The sequence below is a fragment of the Hippopotamus amphibius genome, chromosome 12 (assembly GCF_030028045.1).
Source record: "Hippopotamus amphibius kiboko isolate mHipAmp2 chromosome 12, mHipAmp2.hap2, whole genome shotgun sequence".
Lineage (NCBI taxonomy): Eukaryota > Metazoa > Chordata > Mammalia > Artiodactyla > Hippopotamidae > Hippopotamus > Hippopotamus amphibius.
The window spans coordinates 52,194,124-52,215,483 of record NC_080197.1 but is presented as its reverse complement, the minus strand read 5'-3'; the positions used below and the strand labels follow the sequence as shown (position 1 = coordinate 52,215,483).

Here is a 21,360-nt window from a genome sequence, read left to right as displayed (position 1 = left end):
TTCCAGATGCTCAGGCCAAAACATTGCAGTCATTCTTGACTCCTCTCTTACTCACATGCCCAAGCTAATGTGTCATATTCTGTTTTGTTCTATCTTCAAAGTATATCCTGAATCCAGCCAGGATATATCATTAACTACCGTCTCCCTGGTCTGATCCACCATCACTTCTGGCCTGGATTACAGCCTTCATAGTGGTCTTTCTGTTTCTATCCTTTTGCCTTCTTCAATGTTTATATGCAAAACAACAGAGTAATCCTTTCAAAACATAAGTTAGATCATGGCACTCTTCTGATTAAAAACTCCATGGTGAAACAGACAAACAAACAAACAAATGAAAAACAACTCTCTGGTGGCTTCCCATGTTACTCAGAGTTTGGATCCTGCTACCTCTCTGATTTTCCTCCTAGTATTCCCCATCTTGCTCTCCCTGCTACAATCACACTGGCTTCCTTGCCATGGCTGGAACACAAAAGGCAGGTTCCACCTTCAGGGCCTTTGCAGTGGCTGCCTCCTCCACAAGGAAAGTTCTCCCCAAACACCCGCATGGACCACCCTTCCATCTCTTCAAGTTTTTGCTCAAATGTTACCTTCTCAGCAAGCTCTATCCTGACTATCGAATGTTAAATTGGGATGCTCTCCTCATTCAGACATTCAGACTTACCAATCCCCTTATTTTGCACTATTATTTTCTACAGAATTTATCTTCTAAAACATCGTGTAACTTACTTACACTCTTTGGCTCCTCTCCGCAAGGATGCAGGTGGGAATTTTTGAGTTTTGTTCCCTAATGTGTATCTAATGTCTAGAAAAATGCCTGGCAAATAACAAGTGCTCTATAGATACTGTTGAATAAATAAGTTCAAAATTTTCCCTGAAATATGACTAACAACCCAATAATAAAAACTTTTTGGAGAAAACACTGGTTTTCTTCTCAATTATGTAATGTAATGGTTAAAATTAAATAACTTATCTTTATTCTGTTCAAACAATTTACAGGAAACTTGTTTTTAACAGCAGTTAATGAAATGAGTGTTGTTATTCTGAAAATATTTGTCCCTTCACCTTTCACCATGCTAAAAGTTTACAAATCATAACAAGAGATGATAAGGATTGATTTTGATCCAGCATATATTTAAAGGAATAGTGTATGAAGTAATTAGGTTGGGGAAAATTTCTTGGTAGTTTTTGATCTACAAAGTTCTGAGAACATAATATTTTATATTAAAGAAAAGAAATAATATAAAATGAAGCCTAAATTTAAAAAAAATCTCACAATAACAACTTCTTAGAATAATAAATCCAAAAATATTCTGTTTGGTGTTGCTAGGTCCCTATAAGGTCTTTTGACCTTAACTATGTATTCTAGCTCTAAATTTCTATGCTCAGTGTGTCAGTTAGGCCTTCCCTTACTTGGACATATGTTGCTGGCTACCATGAGCTTCTCTCCTAGTGAGGTCAGCTAGGATTTAAAGAAAAATGTGGTAGTCCTTCAACTGAGTTCACTTACTATCCTGGGACCCCCCTTCTGTACCTCCACATCTCCTTGAGCATACTGTAAAGAGTGTATTGTTTTCAGATCTGTCTTCCGTTTCCCAACCCTTCCACTAGTAGCCTTTACAACAGCAGAAACTAAGTATTATTAATCTTTTCATGAATTTCATAATAAACACATGCTGGGATTCAAGAAATGTCTGTTGGAATTTGTATGAAATAATTTACTACAAGATTCTTGTGACTAATAAAAGTCAACTTCCCAAGAATTATTTGTACTATGAAGAAGAAAGGTCTAATCAATTTACAATCAGTGCTTGTGAAGAGTAGATAATATTTATCAGTACCAGAAAACAAACTCTCCAAGTTTGAATGTATTTTATAAGGTTTTATCTCTGACCTTGGTTCAAAGAGCCACCCTATTTCAGGAATTAGTTTATATACCAAATACATATGTTTCATAAAGAAGATTTAACCACCTCAAGCACCTGGACAGCATGTTTTATGAAATTTTATTTCAAGGAGATAGATCTCAGGTTATCCAGTGTTCTGGCCAAGTACTGCTTCTTGATAGCCTAGCTGGTTAAATACATTTTAATTTCTTCCTTTGTAGAACATCTTGTTTTCTACTCCTTACAATATCTTGGAATGAAAATTGCAATTTTTGCTATCTTTTGAGAAAGGTTTAATTTTTTTTAAAATCTCTTAAAACTATGCAATCCAGTTTTACATATTTTTACCTAATTATTCATTTTTCTTATAACAATCTACATTGAGTGTTCTTTCTGACTTTACATGTGATGATTTTAAGAATTACTTTTCTAAGCAACCATAGGTAACTGTAAATCCATCCGCACATATGAGTCAATGATTTCTTTCCATATCATGCTTTTGTTCATGTTCAAATGGATCTGTCGCTAGGTCTCCTAATTATTTTCAGTAGGTACTTAGAATTCTCTCTAACAGTCACTAACCTACATAATTTCTCACCCTCAACAAATTATTTTGCCATTTACAATTCACTTCATTTCACACTATTAATGAATGCACAGAAAATTGGTCCTCATACTTATCCTTGGGAGTATACCATCATTAACCTCCTCTTAATATTAGCTCTGTTTATCTCACTGCCTGATGCTGTCTTTAAGAGAGCAAAGTGAAGTGGAGAGATAATCAATAAATCAAAATCATTCACTTGATGCTTATTATCACTCCCAGTGACGGAGATTAGGAGCACATTAAAGTAGGTTATACAGACTTGTTCTCTAAGAACTTAGCAGCTCAGATCTGTCAAACAGCTAAAGCTCAACATTAAGACAATAAATAATTGCTAGACTGTAGCTATGGCTTTAAAGGATGATAGCTTATGTTTGGACAGAAAAAGATGCATTTTCCTTAAAGATCATATAGTGGGTAAAAAAGAGTTTATCATTCTAGACAAGGGAAGCAGCATGAGCAAAAGCACAGAGACAGAGAGTTGAGGTCTACAGGAGAAGGAAAAAAGACCAAGCACCCTTCTACCTGGCAACCATGAAAGATTCATTTGGAGAGATAAGATGAAATCAAATTCATTTACTGATTTTTTAAATGCAACAAATATACCTTGAGTTTCTACAGTGCTTTGTCTAGGTATCAGGAACCACACAGAAGTGAAATCGGCAGGTTTTCTGCCTAATAAGGCAGTGTAGAGCTGTACGTATGGGGCAATATAGACCCAAAATGTTACAATGGCAGCTTGTGTGTCATAAGGCACACACATCAAACATCAAAAGTTTTGAATGTCAGGCTTTTAAAAGGTTTGGACTAGACTTGGAATAACTGAAGTATCACTTAACATTTTTTATGAGATCTTAGATTCTTCCTTCATAACTTTTCTCAGGTTTCTTTTTATTGTTTGCAACTTCCTGATTTTTATCATGCCTGAACTACTATATTACTTTCAAAATAGATGTCTTTTTCTATGGTCTATCGTACAAACTGTTGTCAAATTAATTTTCCTAAAACACAGCTCTTTATCCAAGGGACTCTTCTGCTGCAAATATTTTTGACAGGACAGACCTTGAACATCTTGGCCATGATTTCAAGACCTCCTCCGACTTTAATTCCAGCTGACTTCATATTCCATTATTCTTCCATTGACCTCTATTTTCTGACCTCTATTTTCTGTAACTTACCTGCTATTTTCCTAGTAGATTTGCCATTCTGTGTCTTTTCACATAAAATGTTTCTACTTGGAATGCATACCCTCTTCCAATTGCCATTTATGTGAATTCCTAGCTTCCTTTGGCCTCAGTTTAATGGCCCTTCACCATGCCTCAGCTGGAAATGATTTTTCTGTTCTCTTAATTCCACATTCTCCATGAAACAGTTTGCACTTGTAATTCCTTATACTGAAGTTGGTTTCTTATCTCTCTGCATTATGTTGTGGATTTTTTTCCAGTTCCCTAGAGTTTGCAGAGTGGACAGAGTATGCAGAATACATTGACTATATCTAAAAGTTGTATTTACTCACCACATCTACTGAGTAAGGCTATTGGATGAATGAACAAGCAATCAAGATAGATGCTAGAAGAATGTTAATAATAAGAAATACACAGATGTCTGTTGGGTTGTTTGTCTGCCAGCAGGCTGATGGGGCCAAATGTCCAGGTATTTGAAAAGTAAGATGAGAGCTTGGGAAATGTGACAGTTTCCAGCAATGCTGTTAACTAATCAGGATGTCACTTAAGAATAGAGACAAATAAAACTTGAGAGGATACATTTGTCATCTCTTGCCTGAGCCAAATAAAAGGGAGTCCCAGCACTAGACTAGAGCTAGGATACCCTAATAAGGTGAGGAGACCAAGCATTAAATTTACTGTGTGTGTGTGTGTGTGTGTGTGTGTGTGTGTCTGTTGGGGAGATGGGGTCTGATTTTGCTAGACCTCCATGAAAAACTAGCATTTGAGCAGGATAATCTGATTTATAATAATGTGCCTTGGACTTGCCTGTCTGCATAATAAACTCAGCAATTTCCCCTTCCTCTCTATATAGAAAGGTAAATTTTAGTATGATGAAATAATTAACATAGACGAGGGGTTTTGAGAACTAGGAATAATCAAGTTTTCTGCAAGGAATTCATTCCAAGGCCAAACATTGAAGTCATGACTCTATTGATTCATGATAACCACGTATAATTCCATATTTCTAACTGAGCAGAATGAGCAGGAAGACTCTTTCCTTCTCCAGCCTCCAAGCTACCTGTCCTCAGCAGACTTTAACCATCTTTGGTTGTGAAAAACCATATTCCCTTGGCTTTAACTCTTAAAATGTGTTCCATCAATCTGGATAAATTTGAATTCTAACTTTCACCAGCTGCATGGCTTTAGGCAATTTTTAAAATCTCTCTGGGCTTCAGTTAACTCACAAGTAATGGGGATAATTAATAATACTTCATGCAGGCTGGCAGAAGATTAGCAGGAAGGATGTCTGGCACAGTGACTAAATTGCAAGCACTCAAAAACAATATTTTTCTTCCTTCTCCAGCCATTCATACACAAGGAAATTCAAAGAGGCCAATGAAATGATATCAAAGTTTTAGCAAAGCTATGAATTTGTATTCCACTTTTTCCTCTCAGAAAATATGAGGTAACATGTATAATCTGATTTTTATGTTTTTTAAGATTGAGAGATAAAGGTTTTTTTCTGTTTGTTTGTTTCTTCTTCTGATTTCTTCAGTTTCATATAACTACTGAGAAATCCAGGGCTAAAATGACCCTCTGTCATTCCCTACTGCATTTTATTTCTGAAAACCAATTCTGCATCCAAAACCAAGTCTTCACACACATGTTCTCAGTATGTATTCCTTCATTTTCCCCTAGCTAGGGATAACCAGATAAACTGTATGTTACACTGAACAGATAATATTTTGGAGATAGTAATTTGTTTTTCTGAGGTTTCCAAAAAAAGAAAAAAATGAGCAAAGAAAAGCAACTATTTTCACAGCTTACCTTAATTTGTCTTCATTATTTGAGTGTCCTTATGTAGGGTGTACTTATCAACTAAAAGAGTTGGATAATTCTAATAAGTTGATATATAGTAATAGCCATTATCAATATTAAAAAAAATTTTTTAGATTAATTGAACATTTTTACCCTGAAATTTCTAAGTATGTTAAGGCTTTATTAAATATCACAGTTGGCCACAGTTTGCAGTTTTGATAGTAATGATAAGTAACCACATGGAATAATTTTAAAGCAGTTTCTCCTGTAAATATAAAGAAGTCGCACATGGGATAATTATTTTAGAGTTAAATATCCACAAATAAATTTAAATTAATGTATATTGGATCATAAAAATGAACCCAAATGCAGTGCTCAGGAAAACTTGTTAACATAATAACTAAATATGAAGCATACCTTGGTTATAACATTTAAATAGCTCAGAAAAGTATAACACTTCCATCCATCCTAGTTAACCCAAAGTTCCTCATCCCCAAAGTAACAATTATTCTTACTTATCCCTGTGGATTACTTCAGAAAGAACATTTATTTATAGATACAATCCTTTTTTTAAGAAAAAAAATATTGAATATTCTTTCAATCCCAGTAGCAAACATGACCCATGTGGTTTTACAACATGGTAGATTTACAAACCCACAAAAAGTATGTCATGTCAGAAAGCATAGATGCATCTTTGATTTAGAGAAGTAGGAAGGTAAGATTAGGAAGTCAATTAGCAGAAAACAGCACTTACCCCCATTGCTATTGATTTTTAGCCTGTCCTAGGGTAAAACTAGTTGCTACTTTGGGTAATCAGAAAAACACTGCTACTAACATGTTTTTCATGTTAAAGATTGAAGACCATACGTAGTAGAAAAAATGGCTCTTGACAAGAATCTTTTTCCCTTTACAGTTAACACAATTTGAAACATACTATAGCAAATTATTTTCCTTCAAGCAAACTTTTGCTGATTTTTACAGGCTGAGTTAAAATGTACCCCTTTAAAATGTATCTCCTTAAGGAGGTCTCCCTCTTCCTTCCTTTCATGTACACTCCTTGCTATGCTCATGATACTCACCAAAGCTCCTGTGGAGCTTACCATTCTCTAACCAGTCTAAGAGTTTGGTCTATATGAGTTCAAATAAGTAATGAAATTTTAAGCAGTTTATGGTGTAGGTGCTAAACAACTGTAGACTAAACATTAGTCTCTGTTACTCAGTTTTGACTGTGAACTTGTACGTGATTTCATGAAACGCATTGCAAATGGCTGTTTTCTTGATATTTACTGGTTGTTTTAAACTAAATTGAAAGGCTGTAAATAACAGTGATCAACCAAATAAATTTCAAAGGAAAAAGTCAATAAATAATAATCTCTAATTAGACAATTTTATTGAGACCTCAAATTCCACTAAGCCCCTTTCATGGTGCTGCTTTCTGTTTGGTTTCCTTGTCTTCAATTTCTCTCTCTTCATCCCTATTTATTCTGTCCTACCAATTCCCTCCTTATTCTATTATCTGTTTCCTGCGTCTTTCTCATTTCTCCTGTTTTATTTTTCTCCTTTTCCACCTCAGTTTTTCTCTCTTAGAAAATCACATATAACCCCCCCCCCCCCCCGCCCATATAGTTTCATGTATTTGATCTTTCCTTACCGGGATGAAGATGCAGGCTCAGTAGTTTGTCTTTGCACACGTGCATGTTTAATTAAATGTTCTTTTAAAGCAGTATGGACTTCTGCTGGGATATCAGGGGAAGTGTGGCTGATTTTTATTGCAGGCTCAATAGCTTTTAATGCTGGTTCTCCATTTTCTTTAACCTCTTTTTTCTCTTCAGTCTCAAAAACTTCAGTGGGAGCACTTGACATGCTCTGTGGAAGGGCACTGACATTGGAAGTCATGGGTTTGCTCTTCCAGCAAGGCCAGCACAACTTCCAGAAGACGAAAAGTGAAACAACCAACAAAGCCAGGCCACAAAAGCTGACAACAACTGCTAACAGGCTGACAGAAATATCTGGAAAAAATTACAATGTAAAGAAATATTGTCATTGATAGTATACATAAAAGGGCAAGAATGGTGGGATAGTCTGATATTATGGTTACTATTAATAGTTTGCTGATTTAGAGTTTCAAAAATTTACTTTTAAGTATCTTTGTAGGGAGGAAATAATAATTATGTTTGGAAATTCTCAAAGGAGACAATCGAAAACTTCTATCCCTGGAAGTTTCCAGTTGTATACAAGAAAAGCATGAAATGTACAGATAATTTCCAAGTATAGCACAAGGGGTCCGAGAGTTTGCAAAATGAAGGTTAACTACTTGCGACCTGCCTTGGAGTCATGAAGCTTAAGATGCTCTGAAAGTGTATACAACAAGAAAGGTTTCTGTTTGCTTCATCTTTGATCTAAAAATGCAACCTTCTTACTCTCTAAAGAGGTAATGTTAAATATTTGTATAAACTGCTTTCTATGGTCTAAATGAGAACAATACATTACTGATGGAGAATGGGTACACAATTAACTGTATTTTCAAACTCCGTAGTTCCTTTCTAATAAGCTTGCGTGCTCCTAATTTCTAAAGTCCAAAATTGGCTAATGATTTGTAATCTAAGTATCTTTAAAATATTCTTATTTAAAAATAATTACAAAATTAATATATGATCATTATGCAAAATAATTAAAATGAATACAGTAAAAAAAAGTTAATAAGATTGTATAAACAAATAAATGGGAGAGAAGCATGCCAAACAACATATGTAGATACTCTGCCCTCAAGGAAGTGAAGCCTAGCTCTCCACTCCTTAACTGTGGGGATGCACTAAGTGACTTCCTCCTAAAGAGTACTTGTTTGGAAAGAGGCAAAAATGGTGTAACTTTATATACAAGAAATCTGAAAAATACTAAACTCACCCAGGTGATCAAAGAGAACATCAACATTGACAAATCATGTTTATACCCTTGATATGATGTGACGAATATGGCACTTTATCTCTGCGCTCTTTCTCTCCAAACCAGTAACCCAAATCTAATCACAAGAGAAACACAAGACAAATTCCAGCAGAGGGGCATTCTACATAATATCTGACCAGCGCTCTTCAAAACTGCCAATGTAGTCAAAAAAAAAAAAAAAAAAAAAAAGGAAGTATGAGAAATTGTCATAACCCGGAGACACTAAGGAGACATGACAACTAAATGCAATTTGCATGGAATCCTGGAATTTTTTAAAAAAGAAGACATTAGGTAAAAGCTAAGGAAATCTGAATAAAGTATGGACTTTCATTAACAAGGTATCAGGTATCAATACTAGTTCATCAACTGTAACAAATGCACCATACTAATGTATAATGTTAATAAGAGGAGAAACTGGGTGTGGGGAATATGGGAAATCTATACTATCTTCCCCAATTTTTATGCACATCTACAACTGTTTTAGAAAGAAAAATCCATTTTAAAATGTTAAGAATATCTTCCAATCAGACTCCTTGACTTCAGACTATACTGCAAAGCTACAGTAATCAACATAATATGGTACTGGCACAAAAACAGAAATATAGATCAATGGAACATGACAGAAAGCCCAGAGATAAACTATGGTCAACTAATCTATGACAAAGGAGGCAAGGATATACAATGGAGAAAAGATAGCCTCCTCAATAAGTGGTGCTAGGAAAATTGGACAGCTACATGTAAAAGAATGAAATTAGAACACTCCCTAACACCATACACAAAAATAAACTCAAAATGGGTTAAAGACCTAAATGTAAGGGCAGACACTATAAAACTCCTAGAGGAAAACAGAGAAAGAACATTCTTTGACATAAATCACAGCAAGATTTTTTTTGACCCACCTCCTAGAGTAATGGAAATTAAAAAAAGATAAATAATAAATGGGACCTAATGAAACTTAAAAGCTTTTGCATAGCAAAGGAAACTATGAACAAGCTGAAAAGAGAACCCTCAGAATGGGAGAAAATATTTGCAAACAAATCAACAGACAAAGGATTAATCTCTAAAATATATAAACAGTTCATGCAGCTCAATATCAAAAAAACAAACAACCCAATCAAAAAATGGGCAGACAACATAAATAGGCCTTTCTCCAAGGAAGGCATACAGAAGGCCAAGAGGCACATGAAAAGCTGCTCAACGTTACTAATTATTAGGGAAATGCAAATCAAAACTACAATGAGGTATCACCTCACACCAGTTAGAATGGGCATCATCAGAAGATCTGCAAACAATAAATGCTGGAGAGGGTGTAGAGAAAAGGGAATGCTCTTGCACTGTTGGTGGGAATGTAAATTGATACAGCCACTATGGAGAACAATATGGAGGTTCCTTGAAAAACTAAAAATGGAATTACCATATGACCCAGCAATCCCACTATTGGGCATATACCCTGAGAAAACCATAATTCAAAAAGACACATGCAACCCCAGTGTTCACTGCAGCACTCTTTACAATAGCCAGGACATGGAAGCAACCTTAATGTCCATCAGCAGATGAATGGATAAAGAAGATGTGGTACATATATACAATGGAATATTACTCAGCCATAAAAAGGAATGAAATTGGGACATTTGTAGAGACATGGATGGACATAGAGACTGTCATACAGAGTGAAGTAAGTCAGAAAGAGAAAAACAAATATCATATAGTAACGCATATATGCGGAATCTAGAAAAATGGTACATATCAACTGGTTTGCAAGGCAAAAACAGAGACCCAGATGTAGAGAACAAACATATGGACACCAAGGGGGGAAAATGGGGTGGGGGAGGGGGGTTGGAGTGGGATGAATTGGGAGACTGGGATTGCCATAGATGCATTACTAATAAGAAAAAAAATCAAATTGTACACTTTAAATATATGCAGTTTATTGTATGTCAATTATATCTCAATAAATGTTCTTAAGGAAAAAAAAAGAATATATCCCTACCCACTTCCATCTTCACCTTCCTAAAATAACAAATGTTGGAGTTATAGCATTAGTGTTATAACACACTGGTGTCATAGCACTCAAAGTTTGGAAGACCAAACAGACCTCCCATGAAGGAAAATTTTTCTAGATTTAGATAACCTTATATTTTTCTTTTACAGCTTTGTTTAGCATCAATGTCAAATATGAATCCAATCTCTTTTGTTTCTCTGTTTTTTTTTTATTGGAGTATTATTGCTTTACACTTGTTGTTCCAGTTTCTGCTGTGCAACAAAGTGAGTTGCCTGTATTTATCCATATATCCCCATATCCCCTCCCTTTTGAGTCTCCCTCCCACCCTCTCTATCCCACCCCTGGTCATCACCCAGCATCGAGCTGATCTCCTTGTGCTCTGTAGCAGCTTTCCACTAGCTATCTATTGCACATTTTTTAGTGTATATATGTCAATGCCACCCTCTTACTTCATCCCAGTGCCCCCCACCCCCTGCCCCGTGTTTCTTTGTTTTAAATAAAGATATTAGCAATATGTTATAGGCTGAATTTTCTGTCCCTTCACTCCCTCCAAATTCACAAGTTAGAGTCCTAAACCCCAGGACCTCAGACTGTGTATCTGGAGATGGAGACTTTTAAGGTAGTGTTAAATAATTAAGGCAAAATGAAGCCGTATGGATGAGCCCTAACCCAACACAGCTGGTGTCCTTATAAAAAGAGCAGATGAAGACAAAGACAGTCCCAGAAGGAAGACCATGTGAAGACCCAGGGAGAAGGCAGCCACAGACAAGCCAAAGGGGAGAGGACTCAGAAGAAAGCAACCCTCCTGACACCTCTATCTCAGACTTCTAGCGTCCAAAACTTTGAGGAATAAGTTTCTGTTGTTTGAGCCACCCAGTCTGTAGTACTTGGATATCGCAGCCCTAGCAAACTAAAGGATAAATCTAATTTCCTTTAACCACCATGGTAAATCCAGGAGGTCTCACCCGTCCTCCAAAGCAACCACCAACTCCAGTTTGGTGTGTGTCTGTCCAGCCCAAGTACTAATAAGAATAGCTCCTAAGTAACCATAAAATATAGAATTATTTAACACAATTTTTAATATAAATGGCTACTGCATATTTCTTTATTCAATTTGCTTTTTTTATTCAACAATACTTGAGGTCTAACTTCACGTCACAGCATTCCATAATACTTCATCATGATGAAACATTGGATTATGCTCAAAGTTTGCTATTACAACATAGCTGCAATGAGAATCTTTGTACCCTTGTCCCTGTGCATATTGGTGAATGTTTATCTAAAGCAAAAATCTAGAAATAGAACTGCAGGGTCAAATGTTATGCACACATTTAGCTTTACTAGATATTTCCAAAAAGAATCCTGGACTGACTAACAAAAACATCATATAAGTTTGCCAGTTATTACAATTTCAGAGAAATACTGTTGTATTTTAATTTTCACTGACCTGATGGGGAAATGATACGTTGTTTTAATTTATATTTCTCTGATTAGTTAGATAAAATGGTTCTGCTTAAACTCTCAATTTGTAGCTGATATAAATCCTTTCAGAAATTGAAATAATTCCAAGTTTTTAATGCTTCTTAATTATAAGAATAAAAATTAATTTTGACATGCCATGATACATAGACACTAATATTTTCCTTCATTTTTCAATTGTTTACTTAAAGCTATATTGAATATATTTTTCATTTATAGTCCATTGGTGAGGAATGTGTGATCATATTTTATATTTTGTAGTTTATTTTTGTTTTAAAATGACTCATTAGCACCATAACTTGAGGAAAAGAGAAAAATTATAAAATGAATGTGCTTCCTGATTAGTTAATAACTGCAGTTAATAATTACAGTTTTATAATGGGGGAAGTCAATAATGGCTTCATAATCTTTATGTATTTTTCAGCTCCACTTACATTGTATTTTTCTGGATATTTTTAGCTCAATTAACTTCTTCAGTGACTAGCTTCTACTCAGTTAGAGCCAAAGACAAGATATAAGGAAACTGGAGGACAACAAGGGATCGGGGAAAGGATGGAAATAGTTTTCAGTTTATAACTGAAAATGCCCCCTATTTTTAGGTTCCTTGACCCAATTTCAACTTCTGTGTGAGGGGTGAGGGGGAACTTATACTACCAACAATACTCTGGATGCCAACTGGGTGTTCTTACAATTCAACTCAATTCTGATGCCTGCCTACTGGAGGTAGCATCGGATTCCACAGGTTAAGGGTTCAGTCCTACAAGACTACCCTCTCCCTTTTGATGCCAGTAGCAAACCCAAGTTGTTACCTGTGGTTTTCTGATCAACTGGCAAAAGATTGGAGGTTCCCACTATCCCTTCCTTGGGTTTGATTAATTTGCCAGAGCAGCTTATAGAACTCAGGAAACATTTAATTATCAGTTTACTATAAAAAGGATATATTATAAAAGGATTACCAGTTTATTATAAAAGGATATAGCTCAGGAATACTCAGATGGAAGAGCTCATAGAGCAAAGTACAAGGAAAAGGCATGGAGCTTCCATGCCTTCTCAGAGCACAATATTCTCAAATTTCTGCATGTTCAACCCAGAAGCTCTCAAACTCCATGCTTTTGGATTTTCATAGGGGCTTCATTACACTGGCATGATTGAGTAAATAATTGGCCATTGGTGACTGATTTAACCTCCAGTCCCTTTCCCCTCCCAGGAGGTCAGCAAGGGTGGGACTGAAAGTTCCAACCCTCTAATCACATGGTAGATTCTTCTGGAAAACAGCCCCTATCCTTAAGTGGGGTCCAAAAATCACCTCATTAACCTAACAAGGCAGCTTTATGGCTCTCATCACAAGGAAATTCTAAGGGTTTTGGGAACTTTGAGCCAGGCACTGTGGATGAAGACTAAATATATATGCACAATATCACACCTCCCTTCTCACTAATGTGGGTCATAAAATATTTCATCCAAACCAAGTGAAAGGCTGTACCATCAATGATACCAGGGTAACGGGAGTAACGTCATATTCTGGCAGCTTAGATAAATGGTCATCCTACCTCTTTTAGCCTAACATGCTTCCAGGTTACCCCTTAGCCAACCTGGGTCAAATCTAAACTTTGCATGGCATTCCACAGCGTCTTTGTGATTTGACCCCTGGCTATTGACCCAACTTCACTCTTCTGCCACTCTCCTACCTATTCTCCTTCCCCTAATTACACATTACTCTCATGATTTTTGTTCAGACTGTTTCAAGTAGCTCCAGTGCATTTTTTCCTCCTATCTGTTTGCCTGGCAAATTTGTATTCATGCTTCAATAACTAGATTCAGTAGTACCTCTTCCCTGAAGCTCTCTCTGCCTCCTCTGTTCCTAAGGGCTTTTAAAGCACATCCACCACCACTAGTATTGTAATAATTTATTGGCCTGTAATCTTTTATCCCAAATGCTTGAGACATGACGATTTCAAAAGTTATTTTCTTTTGGAGACTAGAAAGGTAATATGGCATACATTATCTGGGATAACATCTAGTAACCAAACACATTAATATGTATGTAATAAAATATATATTAGTCACACTGAGTGGGATCACTGAAAACTGTAAGCAACTTAATGTCAAGTTAGGTAAGGTGTTGGTGCCAAATTGGACAATTCACAAAATAATTTTCAGTTTTCAAAGGTTTGGAGGTTTCATAATTGTGGCTAAGGGTTTGCGGATATGTACCTATTTTGCTCCTCCAAATGCTCCCATCCTACCAATATACTCATTCCCTTTATTTTACATTTTTATTTTTAGTGTCTAGTATATATCACATGGTCAAAAATATTTATGGAGCTACTGAATATATCTGAAAAGATACTCAAATGTCTATGAACTTCAAGATGGCTGGATAACTAAAAGTTGAGTGATATGGAGGGAATATGCAGAAATTCTTATACTAGGAAAATAGTTTAATAAACTAACTTATACTATGAAACCATTTAGACCTGGGTTAAAATGTTAACTCAACCACTGTGTGACTTTGGGCAACTTGTTTAGGTCTTAAGAGTCTCAGTAAAATGGGGGAATTTATATTTATTTCACAGGATGTTATGAGTTTTATATAAGGAAATGTATATAAATTATTTAGCATCATAATTTGCATAAGTGCAACACTGGGTTGCTACTATTATCAACTACTTTTTTTCTTTACACAAGAATACCTAGGGGAAAAGAGGCATGGGTAAGGATTGAGTATGGATTGAATGGTGATTCACAGATTAGTAAGAAGAGAAACTCATCTTTTAATGCTATTTGGTACTGAAAGGAGCGAATTTGTTTATAATGGAGACCAAAATTTCTAAGTAAACATTAATGTTTCAGGAAGCTAATAAATAACATTCTATTTTTCTACCCAGTTGTGCTCAGAGAAACTGTTCAAGCAGGTAGCAGTTAAAATACAAGTGAATATCAGCTTAAGTCTATTAGAAAGTGGACTTGCTAATATGTCACCTTGAGTTAACTAGACTAGCCCATACAGTCACAGGCCTGGCTGGACAACCGCAAGTGTTCCCCAGGGGTACTTGACGCTATAAGATTTACTACGTGAAGGAGCAGAGAATATTTGTTTCCAGAGGATACCAAGCTAATGACTCAAAGAAGAGGGAAGCAGATAAGTAATTTCTTAGGGATGGGGAAGGCCAAGCTTCCATGATTATCCTATCTTGCAACTCCTTCCCTCCAGAAATGTAAAGCAAGGGGGAAAGGGATTTCCCCACAACAGCAAGAAGTGAAAGAAGTTGCATTAATTAGAATTTTATTGAGAAAAATAAAACTAAAAATACAAAAACAAGCTTATAGTGTTGAATATTTTTACATTGCTATTACTGCAATCATGCCTAATTATTAAAAGGATCTAAAAAAACAAAACCGAGAGTTTAATTCTTAGGTCTTTATGACATTTTTTTCAACAAAATTTGTGAAACAAGATCAAAAAGAATCTGACTATCAAAAGATTAAGGGAGAATCTGTGAAAATTTATAAAGTCATCAAAATGTTTAAAATGATTTTTTATGATTCAACATTTAACTATGACATGAAGGATAAGTTTGGACTTAGCTCAAATTAAAATAAGTAGTCCCTTACATGTATAAATACAGCTGATTCACTTTGTTGTACAGTAGAAACTGGCACAACAGTGTAAAGTAATTATATTCCAATAAAGAGCTTAAAATTAAATAAAATAAATAGTCCCAGAAACATTAGGTCAAGGTATGAAGTGGTTGCATATGCATTTCAGAATAACACTCCAGTGAGGGAGAAGATAAGAGTGGAGGCCAGAGTAGGAGATGAAATGATAGTTAACAGGTTACAGTGGTCATCCCATGAGAGATTATAGTGGTTCTACACAAGGGTAGAAGAAATGGGAAAAAGAGTACATTCTGGAGGTAACTGGGAAATCAAGGCTCTAGTGAAAGAGTGTGAAAATTGAAGGACAAGAATGTGATTCATTGGGAGACAAACAGAATGATGGTAAGGAAGCCCATGACTTCAGCTTCAGCTGTGTTGGGTTTGGAGTACATGCCCAACACATAGGTAGACATTTTGAGTAAGCTATTGGTCACTGCAACTCAAGATAAAACTGAAGGACTTTCTTAAATGGTAGAATCTGAATCCATGAAAGAGAAGATAAAAGCTCCTCAACAGAATCCTGAGGACACCGATAATTAAAGAAAAAGAACTTTAAAGAGCAAAGAGCCTGCATAGAAGACTGAGAAAGAGTAGAAGTGTGAAAAAAAATGAGGTCAATGTGCTTTCATAGGAGTTTGGACAATATTTTAAGAGGTGGTAAGTAGTAGAAAAAGTTAAAATAAGTTCAATTCAAACAAAGGTTGGTAAGCAACCATTAACTTTAACAAGTAGGTCTTTAGTGAATTCAATGAGAGTAGTGAAGCAGATGAATGTGGTTTAATGAATGAATGGGAGTGAGGACATGAATTCTGTGAGTGTAGATAGTTCCTGCAGGAAATTGTATTTAGGAAAGGAGGAAGGAGCAGAATGTGGAATTGATGATGTTTTTATTAGAATGTGCAATATTTCAGCATGTTTTAAAATTTATGGGAAGGAATCAGTAGACAAGAAGAGGTAGAAAATTAAGCAGAGTGAATAATTAACAGTAAAGTTGCATAAAAGGTGACAGTGGACGGAGTCTGAAGCAAAGGTGAAAGGACTGGATCACTTCTTCCTTTGTAAGAAAAAAAGGATGTTTCTGGAATCAGGTAAGTTTATAGGTATAGGCAGGAAGTCAAGGGACTTCTTGTTTATAAGTACAACTTTCTCCACAAGGTAGGAGTTAGGGTTAACTGCCAGTTTTTTGGGGGATACTGGGGAATAATTTGGAATATTTAAATAGAAGGGGAAAAATTTGATATATGAACTTTAGACAACAGGGAACAATTGAAAAGGAAAACATAGGATGTCCAGTCAGAATTGAGGGTTCTTTTGAAATTGGAGACTGAGTGATACTAGTCAGCCTGGTTTTAAAATATCCTAAATATTCAGTTTCTTTGGTGTAGGAATAGACAAGCAAACGGATTTATCCATGAGTGAGCACCCCCTACCCTCCCAGGAGAATGTGATAAACCTCAATGGAGAAAATGATTGCAGTGATGAAATGATGTATTATAAGTATGATGCAGTATTTGTTGACAGGAAATTCACACAGAGGTAGAAAACCAAATGTAGTTTCCAAATGAGAAAGATAAAAGCATAGGAGCTTTTGGTTGGGGATTGGAATATTTGAATTTATAATTCTAAAATAGTACTGTTTAACATAATGACAAGTGTTTAGGCATGATGCTAAAAGAAATGAGGTAAGGTGGAGAGGAAGATCATTGGAGGAAAGGGGCCAACCACTGGGAGGCCAGTGTGATGAACATGAAGGGTTTGCCTTCTCCACACAGACTTTGAAGTTACCCGTTGTAATGAGCAAACTTGATGAGAAGGATCTTGCTAGCTCAAAATTTCAATGTCTCTGGATAATTAAAAAGAATCCATTATATGCCATTCATTCAATTATATCTTGGTAAGAATTACAGTGAATGAAATTTCAAAAATTAGATTAGACTCAAAGATAATCAAGTTTGAAATTCCTCAAACTCTGGTTTGATTATATTTAGCCCAAAATGCTAATTCCTCAGAAACTTTTAGTAAAACAGAACTTTGCTAAAATTTAACATTTGCATGGTTCTAATTACTCTGAATTGTAAATACTGTTAGGTCTAATAACCTATTACCCGTGAAAATTGCTACGATGATGCAGAAACACATATACCAATTGGTATGCTCTCAATTCCAATTACTGCTGCCTTAGTTGGTAATCTTATCTGTGTCTTTCTGTATCATTTTTTTTTAATTTTAAAATTCTAGTTCTTTAATTTCTCAAAATATACAAGGAAGTAATTTCTCAATCAGAAATTATAATTTCTTGTATATTCCAAGTCTTTTGTTTCTTTGGTCGTCCTCATTGTTGCTTGATGACAGACCACGTTTATGGCAATGTTCTGTAGAGATCAAGGGGTAACAAAACTCAAACCAGCAACTCTTATTCAAAGAAAGCTGAGGAAAGCTGCCTCTAAAATGAAAATTTGGAATTATCTTTGAAGTTAACTTATTTATACTATTCATGTGGTATTATTATTATAATGGGGCATAATTCTGATTTCTACAAGGGATCAAATTAATAGTGACTTAAACAAGATAGAAGTTTATTTCTCTCTCATTTAATTAATTAGCCCAGCATAAGAAAGCCAGGGCACACACATCAGCTTCAGGTGCTTGGAATCCTGGTTTCTTTCATATTTATGCTTTTCTATTCAAAGGTTTTTGCCTTCTCCTGAAAGTCCAAGATGGCAAGCTTACATATCTACATCCCAGGCAGCTGGATGAAGAATAACAAGAGGAAAAGGAAGGTGATGGCATGTCCTTTCATTTTAAGGGCAAAACCTAGAAGTAGTGCACATCAATGCTGCTGACATTCTGATGGTCAGAACTTAGTCATGTGATTGTACCAAACTGCAAGATACACTGAAAAAAGTTGTCCTTTTTAAAGTTCTTTTTAAAAAAAAAATTTAATGCTGCCACATACCAAACTAAAATGAATACTGAGGAATAGAAGGGGAAATGAATACTGGGAAACAGCTAGCAGTCTCTTCCTCATCCATAAATCCAATACATAATCAATCAACATGTTACCCTTGCAACAAAGCCCCATATGATGTTCATTTTAATTGTTATTGACTTTTGCCTCTCTCTTGAATTTCAGTAAATAATAAAAACTTTATATTAACACCATATTTGATTGATTATAAAATGTATATTTTAAAATATCTTCATTTTCTGAAATCAGAATGTATGAGTATCAGCGACTTGTTACGATCGCTAACAGTGTGCCACAGTTTACTTTGTGTATGCGCTAAAGCAAGTGCATTAGCACCAGAAGTCACAGAATGAGTCTACATAGCTTGGAAGAAAGTACTGGAGAAAATAGTGAAGCACACCCATAACCCTCATAAGCCAAGCTTTTAGTGGGTCATATGAGTTTGGTGACATTGCCAATATTTGACATAACTGCACAGCTAGCTTTAGAGCACTGCAGCACTGGCTTTTCTATCGCTTATGAATTCCTTTAAGGAAAAAAATGCATAATTACTACTCTTGACAGCATTCTTGATGGCACAGAGTTCAATAATGAGTGGATAAACAAAGGTATCACTGATGCTCAGTCAAAAAGCCATTCAGAAGAATCAGACTCAGAACTTTAGTTTTTAAAGTATTTTAACCTATTTGTCTTTTATGTTTTCCCTTTTATATTTGTACAAGACTGATATATGGTTTTACAAGTTTATGTCTAAGTTTTAACAGAAGTTTTTCCATAACTATAAAATAAAAATTCTATAAGAAAGCATAATTTAATTTGCATCCTTCTTTTTCCTTTTTTGGTATCATATAAAATAATATTGCATCTTGTAATCAACAGCATCTTAGATTCAGTGAAATATGGTATCTAGTATAGTACCAAATATCATATTAAATTAGTCAAGTTTATTTTTTAAATCTTTACATATATTCATAATTAAGTAAATGATTTATAACCTGTGATTGTATATTAATTCTACATTCACATTAACTATGCACAACATTTGGTAAATGGTACCAGTACATTTTAATGTCTGGCATAGTGGCCTTCACATGATAAGAGGTCAGTAAGATTTGTTGGATAAATGCATAATGCTAAAACCACCTCTCAGGTACACAAACAACTCATACTACAACATATTAGAAATGATGATAAGCTTCTTAACATTGTTTTGTCCAATATTCCTGTAAATCTATGACTAATGCAGCACAACTAAAGGAATAATGAAGACTGAAGAGAAAACAATAGTCTTCATTGTTTAAAATAATCCTGAATGAAAAAAAGTTAATATCAGTTCCTTTTTCCCTCACCACCCCCTCTAGATGATTCTACCCTCTAGCTCTTAGGCCATGACCGCACAATTCCATGAAGGAATGTATATATATATAGTACATATATAGTGTTTTATTTTCTGATAGTCTGCCTAAACCATGTTAATATCAGCTCTTACAGCTTCAGTGGCCACTTAGGATATTTAACGTTATGAGGAAAAAGTAAATTATGCTATTTAGAAGCCATCTCTTCAGGGATTCTGTTTCTAAACTTGGTCAGTGTTGAGTATTCCACCAACAAAAGAAATTGGTATTGTGCAGATTAGAAACAAAATAACTTATTGAGCTTTGGTAATAATACTCCTCATTAGGAAGTCTATTTTCTTTGAAATATTCATACTAACTATACTTTGGGATTTTTGAATAGATGACTCAGCTTTTTTTCCATGGTAGTATTTTGTTTCCAGTGCCTCATAGTGCTAAATTTTAATAATAATATGGACTGCTAATTACTTAACATGCAAAATATAGTAGGAATATAAATGAAACATGTAAGATTTTAATGTATTATTTTTCTAATTAAAAGTTACCAAAAGCAATTTAACCGGTAAATTAATTTTTATTTGTTTGTTTATAGGCTTTGTAATGAATATATAAAAGGAGCTATATTTCTAATTACATGAGTTCAAAGTTCTGCATTTCAAGCACAACAAAATTGTTTGCATGATGTTACTGTTGAAACAAATTTTGGCCAAGTATATGGGTAAGCACTTATTGGTGCACACTTAAGTGCATGTGCTTGCATGTATTCAAGTATGGAAAATGAAAAACGTTGTTTTTGAATGACAGCTTGCATGTATTCAAGTAAGGAAAATGAAAAACGTTGTATTTGAATGACAGCAAACTGGTAAAAAGAAAGTTTGGGATTTGGGTAATAACTGCATACTGAGAAATCTTATTTATACCTTCCAGTATGCCATTAATTATAGTAAATAGTACAACAATTAAGAGCCTATCTTTACAAACATTTGCCCCAGTGCCCTTTAACACCATGGATGGCCCCAGGATCTCTTTTTATTCCTACTTTTTGCTGAGCCTAGGACAGGATCTAAGGAGCCTAGGATTCTTATCCTACCTACATCACTAATTAGTTGTGATTGAGGGGAAGTTGGTAACTTTTTCTGCCTTAGTTTTCACAACTGCAAAATGATAATTTCTAGTTCTAACTGGAATGACCAACAGCAATTTGAATAATGATATGATTATTTTTCCCATGCTACTTTCTACTTAAGCAAACTAACAGACTTTCCTTTTACTATTGTAAATGAGTATATTAAACAGATATTCCCACTTTTCTAGAACTTTAATAAACTCAATACATTTATTAGGTAACACAAATTGAGACACAGAATCATAGTTCTACCTGAACATACTCAGGAAAATCAACGTACATCCACATGCTGTTCAGTTACTTTTTCATGAGAATGTTGCTCATTACATTCTAGCTTTTAAATGCCTCATGTGCTT

At 35.1% G+C, this 21,360-nt stretch overlaps 1 protein-coding gene across 1 annotated transcript in view; it reads right to left on the bottom strand.

Annotated features, from left to right (window-relative positions):
* SYT10 (synaptotagmin 10) overlaps positions 1-21,360 on the bottom strand; it is a 66,620-nt gene that overhangs the window by 40,046 nt on the left and 5,214 nt on the right. The window contains exon 2 of the mRNA XM_057702932.1: positions 7,123-7,480. Coding sequence (XP_057558915.1) covers positions 7,123-7,480 — 358 coding nt within the window. The remainder of the gene's footprint in view (positions 1-7,122; positions 7,481-21,360) is intronic.